The 19081-nt window shown below is 43.7% G+C and overlaps 1 protein-coding gene across 1 annotated transcript; it reads right to left on the bottom strand.

Annotated features, from left to right (window-relative positions):
- Positions 1–476: 476 nt before the first annotated feature.
- On the bottom strand, positions 477–16632 carry AHCY (adenosylhomocysteinase). Its single transcript, XM_051979150.1, has 10 exons — positions 16428–16632; positions 11098–11288; positions 10444–10519; positions 8010–8162; positions 6002–6114; positions 4046–4253; positions 3868–3955; positions 3503–3620; positions 2258–2452; positions 477–708 (listed from the first exon to the last, which is right to left on the bottom strand). The coding sequence occupies exons 1-10, from the start codon at positions 16453–16455 to the stop codon at positions 577–579; spliced, it is 1302 nt and encodes a 433-aa protein (XP_051835110.1). The 5' UTR covers positions 16456–16632; the 3' UTR covers positions 477–576.
- Positions 16633–19081: the final 2449 nt, after the last annotated feature.

Below are 19081 nucleotides of genomic sequence, written 5' to 3' on the forward strand. Positions count from 1 at the left end.
GAATTGATTAAATGATTAACAGGCTGACTTCAGGAGCTGGGATAACCAAGTACAGTGATTCGGTATGGGCAATGGAAAACACTGACCTAAAAGTAGAGAGACCCGAGTTTTGCCATCAATGGGGCATGAGCTGAACATGTCATCCCTTCTCCAAGTCTGTTTCCCCATTCACAAAGTTAGGACAAAGTTAGAACATATCTTCTCCTTCTTTTCATAGCTAACATCCTTTATAGTTCCATGATGCAAACTATGTCTAGAGGTCTAAAGCCGGAGATTAAGGGGTCCATGCTATAGTGCATAACGTAGGACACAATATCTTCACAGATCAGGACAAGGATGCCAGGTTGGGCTCGAGGTAGCTTGTTTCTTTGGTTGCTTCCTCCTCCCCTCGACCCCAACATCTGGTACCACTCTAGACACAAACATGATCTAAAAAATACATGAGTGGCTGGCAGTTACAGAGATGACACAGAAGAGAATGCCCAACCAAACCTAGATACCATTTATTACTCTGTGCAGGGGCTGGAGAGGCAAGAAAACGTGATAGACCACTCGGAGTCTTTGTGATGGGCAGGACTAGTACCGGTAGTGGTCAGGTTTGAAGGGGCCCTCTCTGGGGAGGCCCAGGTACTGGGACTGTTTTTCCGTCAGCTTTGTGAGCTTCACATTCAGTTTGCCCAGATGGGCCTCAGCCACCGCCTCATCCAGCTGTAAGGAAGAATGAGAGAAGGTGAGCCTTGGGTCCCCGAGCCTCCAGCTTGGACTTCTTGAGGAGGCTGGAAGAGCCCTTCTCTCCACTAGCTACCACTCTAATTCAGGTCACTCTAACGGGACTCTATGCCTCAAGTCTCTCTATTCTCTTTTCCAACCTCTGCTACAAAGGGGATTCTCCTCCAATGCAACTCTGATGAAGCCTCGGTGCCCATTCAAAAAAACTCCAGTGGCTCACAGGATCCCATACACAACCTGCTCTGCCTGCCTTTCCATCCCCATTATCCTTATTGTATTATTTCCATCCTTTCTACATTATAACATAATATTATATCCTATTATATTTGTTGCTGTCAGTCAGTTGTATCTGACTCTTTGTCATCCCATTTGGGGCTTTCTTGGCAAAGATACTAGTATGGTTTGCTATTTTGTTCTCCAGCTTATTTTATGAGGAAATGAGGCAGAGAGGATAAAGTGACTTGCCCAGGATCATATTTGAGGCTGGATTTGGACTCAGGTATTCCTGACTCCAAGCCCAGCACTTTCTCCACTATTCCACCTAACTGCTTTTCTCTACCAAAAAAATAAATCATTTTATGTACTTTTCATATACTCTTACATGTGCATGGGACAGTGGAAGCTCCTTGAGACCACGGACTAATGTTTCTTTTTTTTAATGTATCTACAGCACCTAGCAGACTGCCTGGCACAAAGTAGATAAATGTTTGCTGATGGAGAAAGGCTGGCCTCAATCAATTAACTACTTCTAAAGCACAGGAGTTTCCCAGAGAACTGAGGGGAAACTAAAGGGAAAAGATAAGTCTTCCCAACTCTTAAAATAAAAGGCTACTGGAGAGTTAGACAGACCAGGGACAGAGATGGCTAACTGCAGACAAGAAGGCATCCCAGTCTCATATAGAGTAAAGCTGGGCAGGAACCAAAGCCAAATTACTCAAATTAAATGTCCCAGGCCTAATCTACTAGCAGTATTCATGCTGAAGTCAGGACTTGAGGGGCAAAGAACCCAAAGCCTGACATAGATAAAAGCTTTGCATTCTTCTCCTAAATCTACCCCTATCCTTTTGGTATGACCTAAAGAAAATCCCTCACTTTGTCTGTGCCCGGTTTCCTCTTCTATAAAACCGGACATGAGTGCCTGCTGGGGAGGACAGTGGATGGTGACTATAGGTGGTCAAAGGCCCCTTTCAGCTCCATCACTGTAGAATTGTCTGACTGGGGGCAGAGGAACGATCCATAATAGTCATCCAGGAAAGCCCGAGTATGGGTCTGGCCTGGGCCATAATCTTGTCCATTTCTTTTGAGGAGCAGCATCTACATAACATGACCTTCATCAATAGTCTCCCCTATTTGATATCTCATCTGTTTCTCTCAGAAAAGTCTTCTCACTGAATAAGAGCTGAGAAAGAGAAGGGATTGGCTCAAAGTGGAGAGTTTGATGTGTCTCCTGGATCCACTCACCAAAGCTAGCTCCCTTGACAGTCACTAAGCAGTAAGCTAATAGGGAGGTAGAAGCAACATCACTGACCTTTTTGGGGAGGAAGTGCACTCCCACAGGGTACTTGTCTGGGTAGGTCCACAGCTCAATCTGAGCCAACACCTGGTTGCTGAAGGAATTGCTCATGACAAAGCTGGGATGGCCCATAGCACAACCCAAGTTGACTAAACGGCCCTCTGCCAGCAGGATGATCCGCCGCCCATTCTTCAGCTTGTATCGGTCCACCTGGTCAGGTGGGCGAGAAAGGTGAGGGCTAGAGAACAGGAAAGGGCCTCCCTCTTTTTTCCCCTCCTCAATAAGGCCCCTATATCCTCTACCCTTCAAAATCACAGAAACTCAAAAGCTAGAAGAGGGCCCAAAGAACATCTAAACCTAACCAAACTTAAATAGGAATCCCTTTACAGAGCAATCAACAAGTGGTCATCTAGCCACTTGTCTAGACTAGCCAAGTAACCTCCTACTCTGGCCTGTCTCTACTCCCATAAATGCCATAGTCTCCCTTCTTCCCTCACTCTGGCTCAGCCTTCCAGAAATGGGCAGAGGTGGTAAGGGCCAGGGCCAAGTCACTCCAGGGCTAAAATTAACACATAAGGAGGTAGCAGAATGGATGGAGCCAGGCCAGAGGGAAGTTGGGTGGGCTGAGGGCAGATCCAAGCACTATGGGTCCCTGGGTTTCTGCCATCCACCAATAATCAATCACCAGCTTGCCTTTGCTATTGTTCATACATGCCCATGAATATTACTATATGCAAAATTGGGGAATGGAAGAAGACACTAGTCCATTTCCTCCAACCCAAGAATAATCCAAGGAGTCTTGGGGCTGTGGCAATTCATGGAAGCTAAAGAAATGTTCTCCAATCAGTGTCAGCAACAGCTCCCTGTGCACACCCACACCCACACATACACGTGCACACCCTGAGACCAGAGGATGGTCTGCAGCCTCCAAACAATCTCCTGGCGAGGCTGCAGACCATCCTCCCCCCAATCTCCTTAATGCTAGCTAAGGACAATCCCACTCCCACCCTCTTACCACCCAAGGCCAAGTCCTTCCAGCTCTTTTCTCCAGAGCCTACAGTCAGAGGACTGTGGATCTAGTGCCATCTTTCACAAAGGAAGAACCCGAGGCCCGTGGGAGGCGACAGATTTGCCCAAGACGCCAGGGAGCAGCATCAGAAGTGGGACTCAATGCTCTGACTCGGGAGCCTATGGCCCTTCTGCCTCAGACTTGGACCCTGCAGATGCTCCAGAGCACCCTCACACACCCCAGGCCCTCACCTGAGGCTTCACAGTCACCTTCTCCACAGAATTCTGATTCAGCCACTTCACATCTATCTCCACGTCAAAGTGGCCAATGTTACATACGATGGCGTCGTCCTTCATCTGCTCAAAGTGCCTGTGGTGGGGGTAGGAAACAGTGGCCCCGGGGGTGAGGGGGAAGGGGAGCAGGAGCTAGGGAACAAAGGCAGGAGCTTTGGCTGTAAGGGAAGAGGAGCGACAAGGCTAAGGGAAGGACAAATGGAAGGGAAGGAGCAATAAGGGAAGGACACAAGCCATGGGAAAATAGAGTTGGACAGGAAGAGGCAGGGGCACGTAGAGGGAGATGGGAGGGCAGATGGTGGTCCCCTCAAAGCCGAGCCCACCTGCCCAAGATGATGTCTATGCATCCTGTGGTGGTGACAAAGATGTTTCCCTCCTTGCAGGCCTCATCCATGGTGGTCACCTCATAGCCTGAGCACAGACATACACAGACATCAGCCCTGGCCTACCCCTGAGCACCCCAAGTCGTGGCCTGCCCAGCCTGCCCTGGTCCACACTCACCCTCCATAGATGCTTGCAGTGCATTGATGGGATCTATCTCTGTGATGATGACTCGGGCCCCAAAGCCCCGAAGGGCCTGGGCACAGCCCTTGCCCACATCACCATAGCCTGCCACCACAGCCACTTTGCCAGCGATCATCACATCTGTGGCTCGTTTGATGCCGTCGATGAGGGACTCACGGCAGCCATAGAGGTTGTCAAACTTGCTCTGGAAGGGGAAGGGAGGAGTTTGGAAAAGAAGGAAAGGAGGATGCAATCCCCCCCTGGACTCCAGGAAGATTTCATTGTGTCCCCTCTCCGCTCAAGAACTCAGAATGACTCCCTATTGCCCTCTGGATCCAGGAGCCCTAGACTCTCATTCCAGTTCTACTAACAAGAAATGGCCTTTGTGGGACACTGATGCATTGTTGGTGGAGTTGTGAACGAATTCAGCCATTCTGGAGAGCAATCTGGAATTATGCCCAAAAAGTTATCAAACTGTGCATACCCTTTGATCCAGCAGTGCTACTACTGGGCTTATACCCCAAAGAGATACTAAAAAAGGGAAAGGGACCTGTATGTGCCAAAATGTTAGCAGCCCTGTTTGTAGTGGCTAGAAACTGGAAAATGAATGGATGCCCATCAATTGGAGAATGGCTGGGTAAATTGTGGTATATGAATGTTATGGAATATTATTGTTCTGTAAGAAATGACCAGCAGGATGAATATAGAGAGGCTTGGAGAGACCTACATGGACTGATGCTAAGTGAGATGAGCAGAACCAGGAGATCATTATACACTTCGACAACGATATTGTATGAGGATGTATTCTGATGGAAGTGGATTTCTCTGACAAAGAGACTTAACTGAGTTTCATTGGATAAATGATGGACAGAAACAGCTACACCCAAAGAAGGAATACTGGGAAATGAATGTGAACTATTTGATTTTTGATTTTCTTCCCGAGTTATTTTTACCTTCTGAATCCAATTCTCCCTGTGCAACAAGAAAAATGTTAGGTTCTGCAAACATATATTGTATCTAGGATATACTGCAACATATTTAACATATATAGGACTGCTTGCCATCTTGGGGGGGGGGGGAGGAGGGAGGGAGGGGAAAAAGCGAAACATAAGTGATCGCAAGGGATAATGCTGTGTAAAAATTATCTTGGCATGGATTCTGTCAATACAAAGTTATTATTAAATAAAATTAAATTTAAAAAAAAAAAAAAAAGAAATGGCCTTTGTAAGTTACTTTCCCTCTCTAATCCTCAGTTTCCTTACTTCCTCTCTTCCAATTCAAATATTCTATGATTATGAATCTTGAAGGGATTAATTTCCTAATCTGTAAATTGGGAACATCAGCAACTAACAAGATATGTGCTAAAGCACTCCAAGATTTTCAGAACACTGTTAGCTCAACAATCTTGTAAGGCAGACAGTGAAAACATTTTGATCCTTATCTTACCAATGTGGAAACAGACACAGCTTTCATGTGTCTCATCTCTGCTCACAGGGCTAATAAATCCTACGCTCATAAGATCATAAATTTAAAGCTGAAAAGAACCTTAGAAGTCATCTAGTGCCCAGCTTCTTCATAATTGTGGTTTACAATCTCATTTGGGGTTTTATAAGCTGAATGTGGGCATCATGAAATTATGACTTATTATCAGTAAATGTTTAATATGCATACCAATATACCCGGAGAAACATAAAAATTTCTTGGGGAAAAAGGATTGCAAGTGGAAAAAATTAAAGAAGCCCTCATCTAATCTAACACTCTCATTTTACAAATGAAGGAACTCCAGTCCAGAGTACTTAAATGACTTATCAAAAGTAACACAGTTAGCATATGACAGAATGGAAACCCAAATATAAATTCAAGTCTCATAACCTCCAACTACATCATGCTGGTCCTTAGGGACTATGGACTCATCTGACCTGCCTACAGATTTGGAATTCAGTAGAGAGATACCTTGGTAACAGAATCGTTCACATTGATGGCTGGCACTTTCAAAACTCCATTGGCCTTCATCTTGTATAGATTGTGGACCCCTGTGGTTGTTTCTTCTGAGATACCTTTGATGCCTGAGCCAAGGAGATACTCCATTAGTACCAGTCCCCTATAATTCCAGCCCTCTGGAGCCATGTTTAATTAATTCCTTTTCAACAAATATTTAACATGTGCCACCTTGTTCAGCTTGGAAGAGTGGTGGTAGGAAATGAATTCCCTTCAATCCTCCCACCATTATAGCACCTTTGAGAAAAGGAGAAGGAAAACACCAGCAGTGAAGTAAATCAACAATGCTTCCCACTCTCCCAACTCTTCCCCCAATTGAAGTCATTTTGTGTTGTATTAGAATGAGTGGAGAAAGCCTTATACCTTTCTATCTCTCCTTGAACTACCCCCTTTCACTATGTTGCCAGGACCCTACTGCTTGGAGTCATATCCTCCCATTTTTTTTAGATTTTGAAAATGAGGCTAGAAGAAAGCTTTGAAATGATATGGTCCAGCAAGCTTGTTTTAAAAAAAGAGGAAACCCAAACCCAGACACACAAAACAGATTATTGGCAGAGTTAAAACTTGGACCCCTACTATCCTGATTACAAATCAATTTCTCTTTGCATTGCATCATTCTCCTTGCCCCCAAAACTTGCATCTCAACACTAGTCAAGGATCAGCAGTGGTATATCAAAGGCTTAATGTTTTTTTTTTTCCCTTTTCACAGCTGATCTCCATATTAACAAAGAATAATAATGTCTTAGCCTAAAGCCATGCAGCTCAAAGAGTAGACTTCCAGGTGTTGGTGGTGAATGAATTACAGAGAGGAAAGATTCTTGGACTTGGAACTGGATCTATGATCCAGGTGACACAAACAGGAAAAACATCTACTTCAGCTCCAAGTCACCAGAATTTTCTTCCTTGTTTCCCAATGCAACAATTTTTTTTTTTAATTTTCTATAGGCTCAGGCTTGAGGCTGAGGAAAAGGGCCTGGTCAAGGCTAATTGGGAAAAGGAATTTAGGATCCCAGCTTTCCTACACATAGAATGTCCTACAATCCCACCCCATCCCCAACTGATTTATATTATTTCCCCTTTCAAATTTTCCTGAACAAACTCCAGCAAAAAGGGAGGCCCCTATCCCAGAATGGAGACCCAGACTCCAAACTCAAATCAAGCTAGAACCCAAGGGATGGCCTTCTTCCCTCTCTTCTCTGGAGACTCAGAACTTGAAGTGACAACATAATAAAGTCTAGAAAATTTCCAAGGTCATTAGGAAGATTCCTCCCTTTTTCCTTCCCACTCTAGCCTCAGGGGAGGCTTAGCAAGAAAAAGGTTCAGTGCAGGAGGAGGGAGACCGGCAGAGAGCCAAACTTCCCCCACACCCCTAAATGCACAGCTATGAACAGTCAGTTCACCTTGGCCCAACCTGCTCCCCAGGACGGCAAAACCAGGCCATACTAAACTCTACTGAAAACCAGATGCAAAGACTACCCCTGGGGCTATCCCTAATCTTCCAGGAAAGAAAAAGTTTCCTAGAGTTTCCTTTCACTGGAGAAGAAAGAGATCTTCAAAATAATATGGTCTAATCTCCCAATCTACAGATGAATAAACCTAGCTAAAGAACTAGTAACAGAGGTGGGATTTGAATTTCGAATTTCGTTGCTCTAAATTCTATTTTCAGGCCTCTTTCCACTGTATTTATAATATACTATACATATATACCATACTACCCTTATGAGTTCTGAAAAAGTCACCCAAATCCCTCCATGTGCCAAAAACAGCCACTGAGACCTTCTTATCAACTTCCCCCTCATCAGCTTCACAAAGAAACTGACATTATCTAGCCATCCCTCCTTGGAGAAGTCAGGAATTTTGCAGCCTTTCCCCCCACAACTTCCTACAAGAACCCCACATACCACTCCTGCACACCCCAAAATTCTACCCTTGTGCATCCCCATTCCCCCATGTTTCTTCTTACCCTTCAGGAGCTCAGGGTATTTGTTGTGAACGAGGTTGGTGAGGTCCCCTCCATCATCCAGGATCATGTTGAGGGGCTGCCCATCCTTGAAATAGAGGGTCTGCTCAATGCACCAGAGATATTCCTCATCCGTCTCCCCCTTCCAAGCATACACTGAGGCAAGAGTGGGAGGACAGGGGTGAATGCAGCTGATCCAACATTGGAGTGCACAGGCCCTGTGCTTGGTACTCAGCATGAAGATCATACTCCCAAGAAGCTTACAAGTGACAAGTTCAAGATACAACATGTACACAAATAAGAATGCTGTAAGGAAGTATGTGATGGAGGCAGAGGAGGGAGAGAGATAAAATGCTCTAGGAAAACTTGAGGAGACAGAATTTTCAGCTAGCAGCATCAGGGAAGACATGGCCATGGAGGTGACACTTGAGCAAGGTCTTGAAGGAAGAGGAGGAGTTCAGCAAATAGACATGAGGGCAGGCAGGGCATGACCTGGGATCAGACAACAGTCTCATCTGTCTAGGGCACAGAAGACAGGAAGGACATGGGATACACTGTCTGGACACAAAGATCATGAAAAGCCTTGGATAAACTAGTATTAGACATTTTTTTTTTTACTCTATAGGTTAAAGGAGCAATTGAAGGAAGAATCAAGGCCAGACCTCGTACATAATCCACCCAACTAGTGGCTAGCACCGAACTCTGATCTCTCCGCCCCTCACCTGCCAGTCTAAGGGATGGGGGTGTGTCCTCCCTCCAGTTTCTTTCTTTTTTTTTTTTTTTTTTTTTTAACTCCCTCCAGTTTCTAAGCCAAGATCTTAAGAGTATCTCCCTAAGGAAACTTAGTATCCCCAATACTTCTTTCCTTGCCTTTTGTAGCATTATTAGAAACTTATGAGAGAAGATCTTGCAAGATATGGATGTCCTCCACCCAATCCCAAGAACCAAGGGCTGCCCTGGTTATCCCTAAAGTAGAGTTCCTCGGCTCCTGAAAACAATTTAACCAAATTTAACCATATTTAAATTAAAAACAATTTAAATGTGTTGGGGGTGCAAGGGTAGAATAGGGGAAAGATAAAAGTAGAGAAGAACCAGAGAATAATCGTAATAATAGCTAACATTCATGCAGAGCTTTAGGGTTTGCCAAGCACTTTGTGTGTTTTATAAAGGAAGCTCATGGGGGAAAGTAGGTGGCAGATCATGACAAGCATCCCCTGTCTCAGTGCACAGGAGACTTCTAACCTAATCATGGCCTGGGAAGAGAAGGGCATTGCAAGACATCAGAGTTCCTCTGGGCTCAGTAGAGGCACCAAGCTACTAATGTTGCAAATCCTGGGCAAAGGGCAAAAAAAGAAACATTCTGCAAACAAAGCTTTATCCTTTGGGTTCAAAGTCCAGTGTCCCAAAGTACAGAGAAGGCAAACCAGAGGGAGCTGCCCACTCTGCCTACCTCCCCCACCAGGCCAGAGGATAGGAATCAAAGGCACTGCTTTATTGAGAGCCCCTCACCCTCCCAAGCATCCCATCAGCCTCCCTGTGCCCAAGGCCCTTGGACGAAAACACAATTCTATTCCCCAGAGCCTGGCTAGGCTGAGCCACACTAACAGCCAGAGAAAATAAACATTGCTGTATTTTCTTCCTGCTCACAGAGATCCCGCAAGCCTCCTAGCTCATCCAGACCTTCTCACTGAAGGCCAACTGAAAGGTTCTGCATCCTTTCATTTCACCCAGGCTCCCATTATGATCAGTCCCTACAGAATGGTTGGTCAGCATTAATACCATTACAATTCTCCTCAAATAAACATCCCTGTTGTACAGGATCAACCTTCCCTAAACTCCAATCCCCTGTCTTTCACAGAATCTTATAGTAACAGAATTTTAAAGCTGGATGGCTTCTGGGGAAGGATAATCTGAAAAATGCTGGAACTGGAGTCACAAAATCTGCATTCAAATCCCAGCTATTGCACACTTTACCCGAGATACCAGGATAAAGTAACTTAACCTGGCTGGATCTCAGTTTCCTCATGTAGAAAATGAGGGGAAATGATCCAAGATGTCTCTTGAAGCTCTGTGATCCTCTCACCCCACCCCAAATCAAAGGAGTCCCTTGAATGGCATCTCCAAAGTTATCAGCACCGCCATGTATGGAGGCAGCTCTAATTATTATAAAATGACATGTGTAAAGCACTATATAAATGCTAGCTATTATTTTTGAGAAGTTCTTCCTTCAATCTAGCCACAATCTGCATCCTTATAACTTTTCTCTGGTTGGTACTCATCATATCCCCTGGACCACAAAGAATGAGTTTATGCTTTCTTCCATGTCCTTAATGCCTTTGAACAGCTGAAATCTTCCCCTTCTGGAGGACTTTTCCTCCAGCTCCCTGCCCCCAAGAGAGTCCCTGGTGGGAGCTATGCCCAGAGGAAGAAGACTTACCAGGAATGCCAGTTTTGGCAATAGCAGCTGCTGCATGGTCCTGGGTGGAGAAAATGTTGCAACTGGACCACTGTACCTGCAAAGACCAAGAGACAAGGGGTTCATCACAAAAGCAGAGAACAGCAGCTCAAAGTCAATGTAGTAAAGTCACCTGGGTCAGAGGCCAAAGGAGCTACCAATCAGTACACATGAGTCAAGAAGGTCAACCCATGGTGAGTGGATTAGGAAAAAATCCCTGGGTTGAGAGTCAGGAGAACAGGTTTTATCCTTCTCTGAGCCTGTTTCTTTCTTTGTATAATGGGGACAATTCTTGCCCTACATTGTGAAAGGATTGTTGGGGGAGAGGTCAGGTAGAAATGTCTGGACAAAAGGAAGGAATCATTCACTTTTATAGATTTAGAGTTGAAAAAGACAAGTGAATTAGTCTAACTTTTACAGATAGGGAAACAGGCCCCAAGATCACATTGATGGCAAATGTTACAGTTTAGATTGGACCTGAGATCCCCCTGTCTCCTAATCCAGAATTCCTTCCGCTATATACTGATACGGAATAGAGAGGTGACTGTCCAGGAAAGCTTCCAGAACAGCCTGAAACCTCCCCCTCCCCCACCCAGACCCCAGTGCTGGCTCTTCTGATGTTCCATGTGGACTTACCTCAGCTCCCAGAGCCACCAGTGTCTCAATAAGAACAGCCGTCTCCACAGTCATGTGGAGGCAGCCAGCAATCCGGGCACCCTTCAGTGGCTTGGAAGCTGAGTACATCTCTCGAAGTTTCATCAGGCCAGGCATCTCATTCTCTGCTATGTCCAGGGCTTTGCGTCCCCAGGCAGCCAGGCTGATGTCAGCTAAAGGGCCAGGGGAAAAAACAGACTAAGCATTATGGAGAAGATGGGGGAGGAAGGGGGAGAAGGAAACCCCCTCCCCTTTGCCTTCCTCTCATCAAGCATATTCTGAGCTTGCTGCTTCTGACAGTTATAAGCTCTCAGAGGTAGGGACCCTGACTCACACTTTTCAAACTTAGTGAACCCAAGTAGGGGATGGAAATCCTTAGGAAATCTCAGAATCCCAGAGCTAGAAAGAACTTCAGCATATACTTGGTCTGACTTAAAACCAGTTCATGGGAAACTTATTACTTCTCAAGGTGGCCTATTACCCTTCACCTTTGGATAGCTGATTATCTCATTATTAAAATCACACACACACACACACACACACACACACACACTAACCCTAAAGTCTCAGGGCAGTGTGATGCTTTAATAGCCACATGAGTATGTGTATGTGCACATAATCATATATGTATACACAAAGGTATACACATATTATGTACATACTGTATATTTTCTTCAAATTTAGTAACCATCATTAACAAAAATATTCACATAAAAAAATGAAAATCACATAATAAAAAAACCATAAACCCCAAATTCTTTACAATTTACCTTTAAGATATATCTAATATAAAATAATAACAAAAACATCCTATATTTATTTCTCCTTCCTTCTGATTCCATTTTATTTTGTATATATCTTTTTTTTTCCCCAGACTGCAAAGAAGTAAATGGAGGAAGTTTTTTTTTTTCCTTTTTCTTCATGCTATGCCAAATGGTTAATGAAAGAGCATGCCTTCCTGAGCTTGGCTATAAATGTAAGTCAGAAAGGTGGCTTGGTATTGGTTATAACACTGAACCCTGGATTTGGCTCTCTACTCTTTCTCTCTACAAGCTTTGTGACAAGGATAAATCAATCTCTGGATTTTCTCATTTGTAAAAATAAGTAGGATCTGTAGTATCTGAGTTTTATGAGACTCAAATTATACACAGAGATAGAGACAGACACACACCTCTTTACAAACTTGAAAAGTGCTATACGAAATTCAGTTACATTATTTCTAAATGTATCTCACTGCATGTATCACTCTCCTGCTCAAATGTTAGAGCAACTTTCTAATGCCTCTAAATAAAAACTCTTTTTGGCATTGATATTAGGACTCTTTCCAGATTTATTACACATCATACTCCTTCCTACACTCTACATTCACTCCAAGTGGCTTGTTTATTGTTCCTCACACAACATTCCAAGATATTTAAAAGATCTCCCCCATGCCTGGAATGCACTTTCCCCTCCCTTCCCTTTTTAGGATCCATGATTCCTATCTTCATTCACAACTCATTTCAAGCACTGCTTCTTACATCAGGCCTTTCCTGGTTCCCCCAAACTGCTAGCACCTGCACCTCAGGAAAATTACCTTTTATATGGAATACAGCTGGAATTTATTATTGGAATATATGTTGTATTTACTTAAGGGCATACACAGTTTCTTATAGAATATAAACTCCTTAACAGTTAGAACTCTTTAAAATTTTGTGAGGAGCAACTAGATGTTACAGTGGATAGAGTACTAGCTTTAGAGTCAGGAGAACCTGAAGTACTTACTAGCTGTATGATCCGGGGCAAGTCACCTAACTCTGAGTGCCTCCTCCCATCCCCCCAATAAAATATAATTTTGTCTTCACTGCTTCATGCCTGAAACTTTCTTCCTGTTCATTTCTATGTCCTTCCTGGAGTCCTTAATATCTCAGATACAGTCGCATTTTCTACAAGAAGCCTTTCCTAGACTTCTTTAATCTTTGGTCTTTGACTCTGAGATTATTTCCATTTACTCCACCTCGTTCTTCTTTGAACATAGTAGTTATTTGCATTCCTGTTTTGAATTTCTTGAGAGTGAAGGCTATTGTTTTGGAGGTTTTTGTTTTGTCTTTTTTGTATTCTCAGTGCCTAGCATAGTGTCTGGCACCCCGGAGGTACTTAATAAATACTTATTGATTGATTATTATTTTTTCTTTATTTCTTTTTTGCTCTGATCAGTTTACTAGACATAGAATTCATTGAAAAAATAAAAATAAAGAATTCAGACCAAATGATCCTATAAAGCTAATCATTTCTAACCTACTAGCCATCCATCCCCTTGTTTCCCTCCTAGATCTTCACAAACAGGCAAAGGATAGGAACGGACAGTTTTCAGAAGAAATTAAATCAATTTCTAGTCATATGAAAAAATGTTATGAATCACTATTGATTAGAGAAATGTCAATTAAGACTTCACACTTCTCAGATTGGCTAATATAACAGGAAAAGATGATAAACATTGGAGGGGATGTGGGAAAACTGAGTCCTCAAACTTTTTAAATAGGGGCCAGTTCATTGTTCTTCAGACTGTAGGAGGGCCGGACTATAGTAAAAACAAAACCTTTGTTTTGGGGCCTTTAAATAAAGAAACTTCATAGCCCTGGGTGAGGGTGATAATCGTCCTCAAACTACTGCCGCGGGCCAGATGCAGCATGCTGCATCTGGCCCGCGGCAGTAGTTTGAGGACCCCTGCATATACATTGTTGATAGAGTTATAAATTGATTCAACCATTCTGGAGAGCAATATATTACTATGCCCAAAGGGGTATCAAATTGTGCCTACACGACTGGACCTATATCCCAAAAGAAATTATAAAAAGGGGAAAAGAACTCACATGTGAAAAATGTTTGTGGCAGCCCTTTTTGTAGTGGCAAGGAACTGGAAACTCAATGGATGCCCATCAGTTGGGGAATGACTGAATAAGTTATATGAACGTTATGGAATATTATTGTTCTATAAGAAACGATCAGGAGGATGATTTTAGAGAGCCTGGAGAAACTTACATAAACTGATGCTAAGTGAAATGAACAGAACCAAGAGAACACTGTATACAGCAACAAGATTATGTGACGATCAGCTATGATGGATTTAGCTCTTTTCATCAATGAGATTCCAACAGAACTTGTGATGTAGAGAGCCATCTGCACCCAGAGAGAGGACTGTGGGGACTGAGTGTGGATCACAACATAGCATTTTCACTCTTTTTATTGTTGTTTGCTTGCTTGTTTTTTTTCTTTCTCATTTTTTCCCTTTTGATTTGATTTTTCTTGTGCAGCATAAATGTGGAAATGTTTAGAAGAATTGCACATATTTAATCTATACTGGATATTTGCCATTTAGGGGAAGTGGAAAGAGAAATAGTTGGAACATAAGATTTTGCAGGGGTTGAAAATTGTCTTTGCATGTATTTTGAAAAATAAAAAGCTATTAATATTTTTTAAAATGTGGACAGGAGAGATGTTTGCTCCCCATCTTAAAATATTGATTCAACTCTCCTTGATTGATCATTATTACAAATCTAAAGACAAATAATGTACATTAAAAAGAAGGCCTGAGTTCCATTCCTGTCTCTACCACAGCTAGCAATGTGACCTTGGGCAAGTCACACAAACATATCAATTTCCTAAGTGATAAAATAAGGGCAATAGGTTAACCCTTACTACTTCACAGGTTTGCTTACTTTATAAACTATAAAACATGCTCAAAAAGTGCCCTAGTGGCATAAAGCAATCACAAACTAATGAGAGACAGTCTCCAGCAAAGATCTGATTAAATATAAGTATTATACAACATGGACTCAATATTATAGGAATAGAGAGATCAATAGAGACTAGACAAAAGACTGTTAAGAGTGAGCTCTAAAGAGCAGAAAAAGTTTAATCAACATACATTTCTAAAACTAAGAAGGTACTGTTAAAATTGGAAAGGGACCTTGAACTACTGAACATACACTGAACTGGTAGAGATCATCCTAGCCCTATCATTCTCACTTTACTGAGGAAAAAATTAAGACCTAGAAGGGAAAGTGTCTTGACCATGTCTCCCATCAAGTTGATTTTCAAAGATGAAACCAGAAAGGAGTCTCCTAATTAATTAAATCGATTAACCAGTTTAAACCAGTGTTCTTTGGAGAGTCTACAATTCCTGACCCAATCCTGGGACCTGAAAGTTCTACAGACAGAGAACATAATAGATGCTTTAAAAATGTTGACTGAATGAATTATGTGATCTATCAACCACCATAACTCTCCCTAACCTCTAAGATTGCCAGCCTCAGAAAAGCTTCCTGGGGCTCTCTGAGTGGGGGCCGTGTAAATACCATGTTCTGTAAGGGAAACTAGATTATTTTTGGCAAAGCAGAGAGGACAAAAAGCTAGGGAAGGAAAAGACGGATAATCAATAGAGCCTCAGGGGCAGGGGAGAACATTATGTCCCAGGTACAGAGACATACCACCACCCCTCCTCTGCCCTTCTGCCAGGCCAGCGTAGGTACTCCATGGAGTCTTCCCTAACTACCACAGGGCAATGGTATCCTAGAAAGAGCATTCAACTCCACATCCTGGGCTCTTCTCACTTTATTGGTCTCACCACCCCAAATGCCAAAGCAACAAGTAACGGAAGATTCAGGGAGAGAGTCCATGGCGATCAACCCACCCCATGCCCCAGTTCACTTTTAAGTGACCAAAGTCACCCTGCAAGTTAGTGCCAGAGCTAGAATCTGATCCCAGATCTCCTGGCTTCCAGTCCAGTAGTCTCTCGTTTTCATAGGTTTATCCCAACTTCACGCCCTTCTAGAGGGGCCTCAATTGGAAGGGAGGGAGGTTCAGTTTTGGAAGGATGAGGTAGCTCTCAGTTCCCGATTTCGTAAATCCAGTGTCCAGCTAGTCGCGGTTTCCCAGGGACCCTTATCCACCTGCCTAGAAAAGCCCCGCCCCTCAGCACGCTTTCTGCAGCCCCTAGTCCTACGGCAGCCCCGCGAAGTAGGGCACGCTGGGACTAGTAGTTCCCCTAGCCCTCCCGCTTTGGGTTGCACTAGGAAGCGAGCCATAGGCGAACTACATTCCCCAGTAGTCACCGCGTGGGCGCCCCGCTAGGCTGTCCCAGGCCAACGTGCCAAACCTTCAATTCAAAGAGATCAAATCCGCGGGTCCCCTCCAGGCCGGTCAGGGGACCCACGACCAGCCCGCCCATTGCTAGCCATAGTGCAACCTCCGGGGACGGCTGCAACCCCAGCCCCGTGCAACCCTCCAGTGTGCCGTAATTCTGCCAGTAGTCCCTTCCCCCCGGGGCTTACCGACTTTGTAGGGCAGTTTGTCAGACATGTTGCGGCCTTCTCCGTAATTACTTAATGACTTAGCAAAGACCACCGCGCGGAGACTTCGGTGATAGAGGTGATGAAGTCGAAAGAAGGCCGAGGCGGTCGGCAGGCAGCAGCAGGAGGGGAGAGGCGCGTGGCCAGAACGCCTTTAAATAGCCTTCCTCCGCAATCTGCATATTCATGAGCGCTCTCTCCTGCACTGTTAGGGCTGGCGCTGCGCGGAGCTGGGCGGGGCGGAGCGGAACAGGACGGGGCGGAGCCGAGTAGAACTTCGAACCTCCCAGAGGCGGCATCCGGGTGCGGAGCTTCCCTGCTCAGGTCCCCGCGTTCTGGAGCCGGCGTGGGCTCCACGGCGCCGGAGTGCGTGGTGTGCGCGAAACCCGGACGGCTGGAGGAGGCCGGGGATTACGGCTCTGCCACTTGGTCTCCCTGTGACCCGGGTGCAATCCCTTTTCTCCGGGCCGTGATTTCTTCTTAAAATGAGAGGGTTAGAGCAACTCCTTCTCGGTACCAGAATTTAGCAGTTTACGTTAGGCTTGGGGCCCAGCAGAGACTCCAGTAGTCATTCCTAATCCTACAAAAGTGTGTAGCCACAGAAAAAGACCCAAGGAGAAGAGCTTGTGGCAATGAAAATGAATGAATGAATGATTGAAAAAAAGCATTTAAGTGTTCCCTTTGTGCAAAGGACCGAAGATACAAGAAAGTCTCTACTCTCAATGAGCCTATGTAGTAATGGGGGGACCCAGCACATAGTGCAGGTTTCAGCCACATGTCTAATAGAAAAATCCTTTGGTTGTAAAGGCAGATAGAAAAAAATCCTCTCTGATGTAATTTCCTCCGACAAAATTCTATCAGTTTCTGCTGTTGAACTAAAATGCTGATGTTTGGAATGTGATCTGGAGACCTGTGGGTTCTAGTTTCTGCTTAGCCGCCAGCTATCTATCTCTGGGACTATGAGCAAGTGATACCCTTTCTGGATTTAGTTTCTCCATCTGATAAATGAGAATTGAAATAGATGGTTTCTAAAACCTGTTCCATCAATAAAATGATTCTATATCATCTAATCACTAGTCTTCCTCATTTGCAAGCACTTTGGAAAGGAATACATTTTGTACATTTTAAACAACTGCACCATATTAGTGCTCCACACCTGTTAGTATGACTTTAAAAGGAGTTCTTTCTCTCCTCCAGGCCTCAGAAGGATCACCTTTAAGGTTCACAAAGCCACTATTAACAGAATTTTGCTATCTTGGTCTCTAAACTGTGAATTGCTGGAACCACACAAAGTAAGTAGATTTTAAAGATCAAGTAGCAGTTTCATTCCTCACACTTTCAGAGTGAGGAATAGAGTTTCCAAAGTTTTTATACACAAATCATAAATGGGAAGGGAGGGGAAGGAAGGTGGATTACAATCATTTTCAGGGCCTGAAAGGTTTTCCATGACAAACCTATGAATACAGGCAATCATGGGTGTTCTCCAGTCTAGTGGGAACAGTTCTTAAGTGATTGTTTCAAACCATGGTGGTCCTTACTTGGGGAGGGACAAGACTAGACTGGTGAATGAGATGAGGTGAGATCTTTCAAGACAGACAGCTGTGAAAATCTAGTAAGGCTTCATCTACTTCAGCTTTTGAGTAGGCCTGAAGGACTTTGAGCATTGATCCAAGGGCATACCTAGATCCTCTTCCTGCTATACCCCCATGACATCATTTTCTCCCTATTTTAGTCAAATATGGGCAACTATGTACTTATTGGTCAAGTTCAATTTCTTGGGTAGTTCCTGAGTTTAGAATGTGAGACCCCCAGCCAATGAGGATAAAGGTCAGTGATGGGAGGGAGTATTTGAGTTAGGAATTAAAAGTATTTACCCAGCCCCAGAAGGTGCTTCCTCCCTTCCATTGTCTGCTCTACCGGTTGGATACCCTTCTCGGCAGAATGTATACTAAACTTTGCTTCTAGAGATCTCTCCAGCTTTTTTTTTTTTTTATTAAATGGTGACCCCTCACCATTTCTGAACCACACACTGGTACAGGTTCTATAGTCTTTGAGTCACTTTACTTAACAAACACAGCAGAGCACTGTCAAGAATTGATTGATTATTTCAAGCTGCATAGTAAAACTGTTTCCCAAATCAGAAAAGGCAGCTCTGAGAGATCTAAAGTATTAGTATATTCATTACTCATATCATCTAGATAATTATAAAAATTATAATCATAATTTTTCCACACTATTTAAGGTTTCATCAAACTTAGAAGTTCTATGAAAATCTCGGATCCTGACCATTTGCTCTTGACCTAACTGTAATAGGTAGATTCCACCCCCAGTTTAGAAGCTTTGGTTTCTTTGTTTGAAAGTAATATGCACGTCCTAGAATTGTGTTATCTGTAAAGAAAGCTGCCTTATTTCCCATCAAGCTCACATATTGAGAAGTACCCTGACCTCTCAGGAATAAGATCACCTGGTCTCCAGACATAATTTCCTTCTAGTTTTGCAATTATTAGACCTGAATAAGGAAAACTTAATGTACCTTCCCAAAAGATAGGGCTTCTGTCTTGGACTTTGATCCAGAGCCGAAGGCAACAAAGACCTTATTTCAGAATTACTTCCATTGTCAGATGTAATGACCGGGT

The sequence above is a fragment of the Antechinus flavipes genome, chromosome 2, assembly GCF_016432865.1.
Source record: "Antechinus flavipes isolate AdamAnt ecotype Samford, QLD, Australia chromosome 2, AdamAnt_v2, whole genome shotgun sequence".
NCBI lineage: Eukaryota > Metazoa > Chordata > Mammalia > Dasyuromorphia > Dasyuridae > Antechinus > Antechinus flavipes.

Bases quoted from the DNA above. Each gene is read 5' to 3' on its own strand.
- AHCY (XM_051979150.1), bottom strand. From the start codon at position 16,455: ATGTCTGACAAACTGCCCTACAAAGTCG. The intron at 10,520-11,097 runs GTAAGTCCACAT...TGGTCTTTGCAG, and splicing joins TGGTGGCTCTGGGAGCTGAG to GTACAGTGGTCCAGTTGCAA. The intron at 3,621-3,867 runs GTGGGCTCGGCT...CCCCCACCACAG, and splicing joins ATAGACATCATCTTGGGCAG to GCACTTTGAGCAGATGAAGG.